The sequence below is a fragment of the Stigmatopora argus genome, chromosome 1 (assembly GCF_051989625.1).
Source record: "Stigmatopora argus isolate UIUO_Sarg chromosome 1, RoL_Sarg_1.0, whole genome shotgun sequence".
NCBI lineage: Eukaryota > Metazoa > Chordata > Actinopteri > Syngnathiformes > Syngnathidae > Stigmatopora > Stigmatopora argus.
In genome coordinates, this window is record NC_135387.1 from 8,789,591 (window position 1) to 8,800,589 (window position 10,999).

At 39.3% G+C, this 10,999-nt stretch overlaps 1 protein-coding gene across 1 annotated transcript; it reads right to left on the minus strand.

Moving 5' to 3' along the window:
• On the minus strand, positions 1-10,899 carry nhej1 (nonhomologous end-joining factor 1). Its single transcript, XM_077611876.1, has 8 exons — positions 10,518-10,899; positions 10,031-10,249; positions 9,671-9,892; positions 9,450-9,588; positions 8,467-8,525; positions 2,137-2,299; positions 897-991; positions 1-250 (listed from the first exon to the last, which is right to left on the minus strand). Exons 2-8 carry the CDS (start codon positions 10,214-10,216, stop codon positions 176-178), a joined length of 939 nt encoding a protein of 312 aa, XP_077468002.1. The 5' UTR covers positions 10,217-10,249; positions 10,518-10,899; the 3' UTR covers positions 1-175.
• Between the last annotated feature and the right edge of the window lie 100 nt (positions 10,900-10,999).

Below are 10,999 nucleotides of genomic sequence, written 5' to 3' on the forward strand. Positions count from 1 at the left end.
TTGTTTGATTCAATAAAAAGTGGTTTATTTACATTTGAATAGTCACATGAAAGGCCTACTTCCCATTTTAAAATCATAATCATTTATTAACATCGAGTCTAAAAGATTAAAATATATTTAAAACAACCTCAATTAAAATGTCCTTTTTTAAAAAGAGTGTTTTTGACAAAGGCGCTCATTTAAACAATCCCACTGCTTTCTTCTTCTTTGCTTTGGTCGACGCTCGCTCAGCACGGCGGCAGGTGACCAGCTGTGGAATATATTTAGTCATCTCAGAATTAAGTATACACATTGTTTTTTTTTTATTTTTTACAAAAACTAACTTCAACAAGCCAAATTCAAATATTTGGACAATTTTTCCAGTTGGAGAAACATTTTTGTTTTTAAAGACCAGTGGATGAACTGAGTTAGTTTAAAAATAATTTATTTTGATGAAAAATGTATGAATTAGTTCATAATTTGGGATGAATATGAATTGAAAGTGTTTTTAAACGATTAAAGAAAACGTTTTTGTCATCTCAGTAGTTTTATTTAATGCAATTGTTATTTTTTTATTCTAAATGCATTTTTTTTAAATGGCTACATTAGTTGGAATCATTTACAGGAGGACGCTTACCAATACAATGGCGTTTAATGATTAGTTTGATAAAATGTTAAGCAACAGATGGCGCTATTTCTTTCATTTACACAATGAATGAAGACTAATGGCAGGCAGCAGTTTCTGCAAGCATGAGTGTGTGACTGAAAATGAAACCTAATGAAGGTAAAATTGTGTGATATTGAAATGTTTGCATTTGACAGGCATAGCAGTAACTTCCACGATGCGGACAAAAAGGATGAGATCAAGCACCAGTACATCTAAAAATTGTTATACTTGTGTCTCTGTGGAAATTTACCTGCTGCTGTGCTGTGGAAGTTTGCACTACTTGATTTCCAGCTTCCTCCGCTGGACTGCTATGGTTCTGCTCGCTGACATCTTTTTCCTCAGCACCTAAATGATGTAAAGGCCAAAAGACACTAAGTTTGATCTTCTTGGAGACAAAATTTGACCTTTTGAGATTTACTTGATGACATGTTTGGTCATGTCCAGATATAATCTGCAAATTGGAAAAATCTATACTCACGGCTTGTGCCTCTAAAACTATTTGAACAACATTTTTTACCTAGGTCTACAATGTCTTGTGTGTCTTGTGTCTGTCTTGCTACTGCAACGAAGAAATTTGCCGAATAAGGGATGAAATAAAGTTCTAATCTAATCTAATTATACATCAATTCTTATCTTTTTTTAAGAAACTAAAGAAAATTAACAAAATTAAATTAAAGAATATAAATTGAAACAGATGAGGAAATGATAGCTTAAACTCAAACTTAACAACTCATGTCAAAAATTATATCAACGCAAACTAAGGCTCTTAAATGTTGTACCAACCTTTCTTCTTGCCATGAACAATATTCGTTCATTCATTCATTTTCCGTACTGCTTAGGGTTAGGATGTGGAAGGACATCGGGTACCCGGAGAAAACCCACGTAACCCCAGAAAGATTTGGTGAATAAATGTTTGACAGTGTTTTTTTCCCTTTGGAAAAAAATAATAATAAAATTGATATTTTCTAATGAGAGGTTACAAAAAGGGAATTTAGACATTTTTAGGCCACATTGTCTCTAAATGATTCATCAACTATTAAAATAGTTGTCCAGTCATTTGCAAATGCATTAGTTGCTGATTAGGCGATAAACTGTGGGAGTAGTTTTTAAAATCTAATACATTTTCCCAATGGGTACATCACAAAATATTGAATCTCTTTCACAAATGCCTAAATGAACAATATTAATCTCAATGAAAACATGTAAAAATCATTGTCTAATGTTGAGTTTTGAAAGAAACCCATTTCACCAAAGCGACAAACTACAGCAATGAAAATTTTTCTATTCATGGGTTACAATGTCAAAAGGAATTTAAATAATTGATTATTGACATTTAAAGACCTAGGAAATTAGAAAATTCCTCAATTGTAATCTGGATATAATTTCAATTAAAACCTGCAAATAGCCAACAAAAAACAAGAAATGCAAGAATTCAGCACAGAGCCCACAATGTAAACGTCTTCTGGTAACTCCATAAAAATCTCACAAACCTGAGGAAATGGCAGGGTCAGGACCTGTGGCTACCAAATGTTCCTGCTCAGCCAGTTTGCGCTTGCGTGAATTTCCGTGCGCCGCCACAGCGCTGTAAAGCTCCCGAAGGTCACCCCCGAAGTCTCGGACACCGCGAAGCTCACAACAAAGTGCAGGAAGAGTCTGATGAGGAGACACCTCAGTAAGATACGTATGTTACACTCCATTATTTCAGTGATTCCTAACCAAATATGTGTCGAGAAATAACCAGGCAAACTTTTCAGTACAACAGCTTTGTATTCAAAGAAGTCCAAACTCCACACTGAGTAAAGTAAATTGAGAGAATCGTTACGTAAGGTCAAGAAAATGTGCCTTGGCTCAAAGTTGAGGAAAACCTATCTTAAGGTGGATTGGATCATCAAGGCTTCAGTAATCGTATTGTGGCTGTCGCCCCTTTATGAGATAGAGGAAAAACACTCCAGTCACTAAGCCCTTATTTCCCCCAGTGGATAGCGCACACTCTCCAAATTAGCTCCTCAAATATTTACCATCAGAAATTGGTGGTCTTCTGCTCTCTCTCGGAGCCGAGGGGCTCCTCGGCACACTTTGGTCAGGTTTCGAGGTTTCGCATTGATTTATTTTGGTGATTTGTCTGTTTAAATGCCTGAGGGCAGGGGGTCTTGGCACTGCTTTGGACACAGAGGAGCCAATGTGCTGAGGGAGTGGGAGGGATTCAAGCAGAAAGCCTACTTTATAGTCTATTTTTTATTAAACAGTGCCCCCTTTCCTCACTAGATCACGTGTCCTTCAGACCCTTTTGATTGATAGGAAATGCTGAGCTCAATTACTTTGTATGCTTAGTTTGAAGACCATTCATAAAAACACTGAACCGATTACACATGCTCTTACGACTCATGCGCACTGAAACATAAGCATTCTCTTCTAGTCCTCAAAGTTCAAATGAAATGTCTATTCAATATGAATGGCACGACTATAATACGTCAGTGTAGTACAGTGCCGGCCCTCAGCTTAGGCGAGGGAGGCGGTGGTCTAAGGCGCTCTCTAGTGGAGGTGGCATCAAAAAAATATAATGCAGTGGTACCTCTACATACGGGCACCTCTATATACGAGCACCTCTACATACGAGGAAAATTTCGAGCAAATATTTATCTCTAGATACGAGAACAATTCCGAGATGCGAGAAAGCCAGGTGGTCAAGACATGAGAGGTTGTTTATCATTGTAGCGCACTGTCTTTTTTGCCGCATCTCTTTCGTGTATAACAGATATCTACGAGCACTGGGCGGAGCGTTCTGTCGTGCGTTATCCTATTGTGAGGACATTTGTGTGCATCATTTTCGGAATATTTTGAAGGGAATACAACAGCAAGCAGCCCATCGATAGCGAACGTGAGGGTGGAGGCGTGGCAAACAGCTAACCCAGATAACAACGGTAAAACAAAACTAGAATTCAGTTTTGTGTAAAGTTACGTTTAACGTGTTTGAGTGTGTCTGTATATATTAATCCAAGTTAATTTAAATTTGTTTGTTCTGTTACGAGTGCGTTGCCGTGGAAAGTCCCCCCCTCTCTCTGTCCCTCTCTCTCTACCCTCCGCGAAATCCGTCTAATTTTAGTTCTATTAAACACATTTTATTACTATTAAACCACTAGTTATGTGTTACTTTGTTAATAGATGGCGAATTAGAAGAAAAAAAACATTTTTTCCAATCCAATATCCTGTTTTTGGTGTTTTTTCAGAGGGTTGGAAATAATTAATTTGTTTTGAGTTCATTTCAATGGGAAACGTTCGTTCGAGTTACGAGAATATCGACATGCAAGCTCAGTCCCGGAACGAATTAAGCTCGTATGTAGAGGTACCACTGTATCAAGTACAATTTGTTATACTACATATAAACAAAAAATATTTTCTAAATTACTTCCAGTCCGAATCGGTGACTGTGAGTAAAATCATGACCTGCCGCTCGGATCGTCTTGTTGCTCGTTTGGATCTTTTTGTTGACGCCTCATGCTCTTAATTAATAAAGGTCTCACTTCTGTTGCCGTCAATACAACATTTTAGACTTTTGGGGTTCAATCCCTGCTTTAAGAAAGTAACGAAAGGGGGTGGAAAAGAGAAGCTGACTCCAGGCCAAAGGTGGGGGACACCCTGAATCGGTGGCCAGCCCATCACGGGGAACAAGGAGACAGACAACCATGCACACTCGCACCCATACCTAGGGGCAATTTAGTGTGTCCAATCAGCCTACCATGCACGTTTTTGGAATGTGGGAGCAAACCGGAGTACCCGGAGGAAACCCATGCAGGTCCAGGGAGAACATGCAAACTCCACACAGATGGACATGACCTGGATTTGAACCCAGGACCCCAGAGCCGCCCTGAAACAACTTCACTTGTTTATTATTTAGTATTTTTTATTACTTTTAATAATTAGTGAAGGTATAATTGCAAAAAGTTATGCAATTAATCACCAAATCATTGACCTAATTATCCGATTAGTTGATAAGGTAAATTATCGTTAGTTGCAGCTCATAATTGGATAGATTGTCATAAACCTACCACTGGTAGGTGTGACAATACATCATACCAGACTATGAAAAACCAGCATTGTAAACGCAAACAAGGTGAAGAATAAAAGATCAAGAAGTCCTGCTTGAAGATGAAGATAGTATGCTCGTGTTTTGCCCTTATGACAGGAAAACATCCTCAAGTTGATAAAGGGGTGCTCACCTGGTGGCCACGCCCCTAAAATCCTGACTCTTGTGGTGGGAAAGGTGAGGCGAGGAAGGCTGTTGATATTTGGTTATTATTAGCAAGTTAGCGGCTCTGATTTTAGAAACTGTTGTTTGTCTAAGAGGGGCTTAGGAGGCACAGTGTGTCAGGCTGGGGTTTGCTGGTGCCAGCAAGTCTCATACTCGCTAAAGTTTGTCTCATCTCTGTTCCCGACCTGGTGTTTACTCTTTCCACACACTATGTGACCTCAGCTTCCTGGCCTGAATCAAAAAGTCATCTATAGCGAGCTGCTCCGACACTGAATTAACCTTCATCTTTGACAAAGACAAGAATCAACAGATATCTTGTAAACATCTGGCAGGGTGGGCACTCAGTTCTTACCTGCTAGTGACAGATTAATAAGGCTCTTACACAGAAAACTGAACGCCTTTACGTTTCATCAGAGATGATTTAAAAACTATCAATAAAACCTAGTTTAAAAATCTAGTTAAAAATAGAAAATAATCCATATGGTACAGTAATCCCTCGAATATCGCGGCTTCACTACCTTGCAGATTTTTTATGGGGGAATTTTTTTTAAATTAAATTGTTTTTTGTAATGTCAAGAAAAAGGATAGGACATCTGGGATACTCTCATTTGATTGGCCAAAATAGTATACAGTAATCCCTTGCATATTGCGGCTTCAACTTCCGCGGTTTCACAACATCGCAGATTTTTTTCTGGGCAATTTTTTTTAAATTGTATTTTATTTTTTCCATAAAAATGTGAAAATCCATGGTGAAACTCGCAAGAGCGGAAGCCACTCCCCTGTCCTCCGCTTGCTGCTAGAACTCAGCACTGAAGTAAAAAAAAATATTTAAAAAAAAATTAAAATAGGGGTGACCCTACTTCGCGGTTTTTCGTTTATGCATTAACCGCGATAATCGAGGGATTACTGTATGACAAACTAAATTGGGATCACTTTGTTTACTTGCCAGATCGCCCTACTGTACTCTCTACTAATGTCCAAGTTAAAATCACCCCTGTTATGCTATATACACACACACACACAAAGTTAAATCTCCTGGTTATGACTCACTCCCAATCAAGTTAAGGAGTGTTGGAGTCATAATAAATAATCGACATAAAAAGCTGACTACACTGACAATTTTTGCAGTTTTATGACTGTGTTATGTTTTTAATTTACACGGCCTTGCCTTGAACAGAATTGGCATACTTCCATTTATTTTCATTAATCGGTAAATAAAAGAAAGGGTAAACCTTTGGACTGTCATATCCAAATCATTTTGAGCACTGTGCAGTGGCTTGCAAAGAATCTTGGCATATAGTAGGCCACCAAAAATAGCAATGTATTTCATCTGAAAATAGGAAAAATAAGCCCCACAAAGAATTTTGTGGCCTGCATTTAAAGGCGTTTCATTTTGGAAATACCTTCGAACAGTAGGATGGCGTCATCATCTTTCATAAGGGTAGAACACTTGGAGTGCAAAAGTCAAAATAAATCCTTAATGTGCTGGATTGAGGAAGACTGAACTTGAATGTATGTTTAAGGAAGCTCGAACGTAAAGATGAGGTTTCCTGTCCTGATTTTAACTTTGACCACAGCTAGCACATTTTGGGAGGTTAATTGAAATCAGGACTGGTCACCCAAAGGAAAATGATGTGGACAAGTAAGGCAGGCTAATTTAAAACCAAGTCAATGTTGACTTGGACAGAGTGGAAGTGGCTTGAGAGGAAAACCGCCAGTCATTTCACCGCAGTCCCGAACCCCTTCGTTTGTCACCAGGGAGTTGGAAAGGGTGAGGAAAAGAGAAGGCATTTGTGTGCTAGCAGGTCAACACATCCATAACAACCTCAATCTCCTAATGGCAACCCAATTACAATCAAGCAGAGGTAAATTCAAAGCGATTCACTAACGAGCCCAGACTCATTCACACTCGATTAAGACGGTATTCAATGGTAACAGAGAATCAGACACACAAAAGGGAAGACAACAAACAAAAAGCGACCAAGTTTTAGAGTGAGTAGACCTTGATAAATATTGCACACAAACCCTAAACACCTCCACTCACACTCACACAGCGCTAAATCTAGTCTGTGGGTCTCGCTTTAATGAAACTTTTTTCTTTCTTCAAACAACCTTCCAATTTCAGTTGGTCTGAAGCAACTTGCCCGGCAGAATTTGTCACCTTAGACCAAATCTTGAGTCTTCTTCTGCGGTGTTTACTCACCAAATGTTGACAGTCAAGAAAGAAAAATAGAACCCCATTTATTTATCTATCAACCAGGTGCTAGTTGCCACTCTTCATTATTTTGTGTTCAAAACAGGCCTAACTTCTGTTATATTTTTGTTATGAACGCAACTAATGTTTCATCTCTAGTAACCTGTACTACAAGCATGTGTACTTTCTGGAGTACCATTTTTGGTCAGAAATCCTATATTTCTAGTATTATGATTTCTTTTTATACATTTTATTCTCATCATTTTTTTTAAATTAAAAAGAGTAAATATTCTCTGATTCCCTTAGTCCTCTGTGAAAGCAGATGATTATCTTTGTAATCAATTAAAATTGGACATAGGCAGAGATCTGCTTTCTTGCTGGAAAACAATGAGAGTAAATATCTGATCTCTCATCTAATTTTCTGAACCGCTTTATCCTCATTTGGGTCGCTGGGGGTGCTGGAGCATATCCCAGCTGTCTCCGGGCGAGAGGCGGGGGACACCCTGAATCGGTAGCCAGCCAATCGCAGGGCACAAGGAGACGGACAACCATGCACACTCACACCCACACCTAAGGGCAATTTAGAGTGTCCAATCGGCCTACTATGCATGTTTTGAAATGTGCGAGTACCCGGAGGAAACCCACGCAGGCTCGGGGAGAACATGCAAACTCAGGTGGACTGACCTGGACTTGAATCCAGAAGCCAATCATGAAATTACGAGAATAAAACCACTACATTACTTATTTCAACATCAGGTCAGGTCGGTGTGAAAATGTTGATACTGAAATACTTCTTGGTGATTTTCTGATTCCTGTTGGTAAAACTTTAATGAGAATGACTTTATATTGTAAAAGGTGTAGGTGACCGTGTTGCCTTGACATTTTTGCAATGCAAAAAGTGTGCCACAGCTCAAAAACGGTGTGGAAACACTGGATTAGTCAACAATCAAAACAAATAAGTGGCTATTAGTCAAGTGTCCAAATAAAAAGTTTGTGGCAACCTTAATCGCTAGCATACACTCGATGTTCTTGTTTCTTTCATTGTGCCATTGGTTAAGAGGAAGAGTCACCATACTTTAGTCAGTGACCCGAAATAAACCTGTGATGAAAAAACGCTCAGGCTGACACACCTTGGACATTCCTCGAGTAGATACAAAATGCTGAATCACTCACTCTCATACACGCGCCCACACACATGCGAGAAGCCAGGGTTCCATAAAGAAAGACTCAAGAAATTCCACACCTCCATACAGTAAACAAATGTCTGCTACAGACCGGAGGCAAAGAGACACCGCACAATTGTCCACTGAGCTTTGTGAGGAGAGTGAGAAAAAGATGTGACACTGCGGTCTTGTGACAAGTGTGTTGATCTCTGACCTTTGCCAGGAAGTCACCTTTGAAGGTTTGCCGCTCAAAAATGTCCGTCTGGAGGCGTGCTGCACACAAGAACAAACATTATGTGTTAAAATTGCTAGGAAATGTTGACTGTGACATTAAATGTACTTCAGAAGGGGAAAAAAAATTCCAATGTCATTTGACCAAAGCATCGGTCAAAAGACAAAATAAAAGAGAGGGAGAAAAATGAGTAACCTGATTCTAGAAAAGTTGGGACAAAATACAATTTATGAATTATTGAGCCAAATTTCAATATTTTGTTCAAAATAGAACATAGATCAAATGTTGATTTCAAAATACAATTTTGGCAAGCAACACAGGGTTTGACAACAAACCTAAACATGAGCAAACATCATTCAATCATTGGACAAAATGGTCCGGGTGGACTAAAATAAGGAAGTAAACAATCATAGAGCTCTTGCTTGGAGCACTCATGCTCATATTAATATGGTTCATCCAACTATAAGCGTTTGCGGTACATTTGGTGAATCAGACCATCCATATTGATGCAACGTGGTTATCAGAATTTTGGGTGGAAAAAAAATCGTGGATCAACATAATACCTCGTTTATTAGGAGCCACCAACTCTGGACCTCGAGGCCAACAATACAGACTGTTTTCCATGTCTCCCTTCTACAACACACCTGAATCAAATAATGAGGATCGCTATGAGGCTTCTGGAGATATTGCTTAGGAGATGATCATTTCATTCAGGTGAGTTTGAGGAGGGACACATTGAGAACAGAACCCCATTCCATACACCATTCCTTTATCTACACCAAATATGTGTTGTATAAAATGGAGGGAAACGGGCTCTAAAAATAGCCATGCTGACATTATCATCGCATATGACATTAACATGCACGTATACTGACAATTTCGGAAAATATGTAAAAGCAATATGTACATATAAATGGCGGTGACATTATGTAAATGTATGTACTGCATTAACTAGCAGATTGTACCTCTGCTGAGTGTGGCTCCATTCTCTTTGTAGTCCTGGATCTCCACATCCTTCCTTAGCAGCAAGTCTTCCAGTTGATCCACCTGCTGGTGTAACAGCTGGCTCATGGACAACAAGGGCTGCACCAGATGAAGACAAACCTAGTAGAAAAACATTTCAGGAGGACCTATTTTTCTCTGTAGGACTTCTCTCAACTCCTAACATGAAAAAATCCAAATGTACCACAGTGATGGGAGCAGGAGTGCAGCGAAACTCCCAAAAAAATGGCAGACCCTCGAGCTTGCTCTTCAACCTCAAGTTTAAGCCGCCTTCATTCATCTGCATCACAACGATTCCAGCCTCACCTTCAGGTGGTTGACTGCTTCCCGACAAACTGGGTTGAACCACCTCGCACAGGTGTGTGAAGAACGCTTGGACAGAGGCTTGCAAACGCTTGTTCAGCTCCTGAAAAACATGTTGGCAAAATGGAAAAAAATGGTCTATATTTGAATTATTATAGCCTCTTTATCTCACCGGGTAGTGGGATCAATCATGATGGACCTAGAAGTGTAACTAAAAGCTTTAAAATCAGAATCTGCATACCTGAGCCCGGCTCTGGATGGCAGCTGAGTGCATGGTCTCTTCCCAGACACCGTGCAAGTCAGTGAGAAGGATGTGGTATGTCGTCCCCCTAAAGCAGCTCTTAACCAGAAGGTTCCAGCCATCGATGGTGACAGGAAGCCAAGGTTGCCGCAGGAGAGCATTGGCGGATGCTTCGGTGCCCTCCATCCTGATCCTGATCCACTGGCCCCAAAGTTACAGCTTACAGGTCAAAGAGGAGAGGATTCAGTCAAATGCCCAACCATGTAACTGTGACTGAGTCTTCACCAGTCAAACATGGAGTCCCAGTCAAATCGGGTGTTTAATAAATAATGTTTTTTTCCTTCATAGTATTAGGCATGCAAGCCAAACATACAGACTGAGAAGTGTGCAAAAACACATCAATTTCACTAACACAAAACATGCAGGCTTCGTTTTAACTTGAAAGGACATAAACGTTAAATGCGCAATGTAAACAAAGTATACTTACTTCCGGGCAGTGACAGTAGGGGGGGAAAGTAATACCTTACTTAAAATAAATTTATAAATCCAGAGACTCTCAAGTTGTGTGTTAAATTTTAAACATAAAAAATAAAAAATATATATAAACGTTTTCAGTTTTGCTGAGATAACCAGCCTAGTTACTACGGCTTTCCATCTCTTTGTTTTGAACGACTGCAGCAATCTGATACAACGTTCATAAAAAGAGCGACATCAGCATTGGTTACAGCAGTCTGTCTCCAAACCAGACATTAAAAAAAATAACTAAAAAGAAAAATAAGAAAGTTGGAACATTTTTTAGGTAAACCATGGGTCTTGTCACTACACGGATACTCCTATATCCGGTTTGTACTATTGAATATTAACACCGACAAGAAACAAGACGGGCATTTTTAACTTCCGCCATGGCATTTTGCCCCTCTGTTTATTATATTCATTTGTACGGCCGATAATTTTACGACTATTAATTTA

Excerpts from the sequence above, each read along its gene's own strand:
- nhej1 (XM_077611876.1), bottom strand. The coding sequence starts at position 10,216 with ATGGAGGGCACCGAAGCATCCGCCAATGCTCTCCTGCGGCAACCTTGG. Across the intron at positions 9,893-10,030 it reads CCATCCAGAGCCGGGCTCAG|GAGCTGAACAAGCGTTTGCA; the intron begins GTATGCAGATTC and ends CATGTTTTTCAG. Across the intron at positions 251-896 it reads CTTCCACAGCACAGCAGCAG|CTGGTCACCTGCCGCCGTGC; the intron begins GTAAATTTCCAC and ends TATATTCCACAG.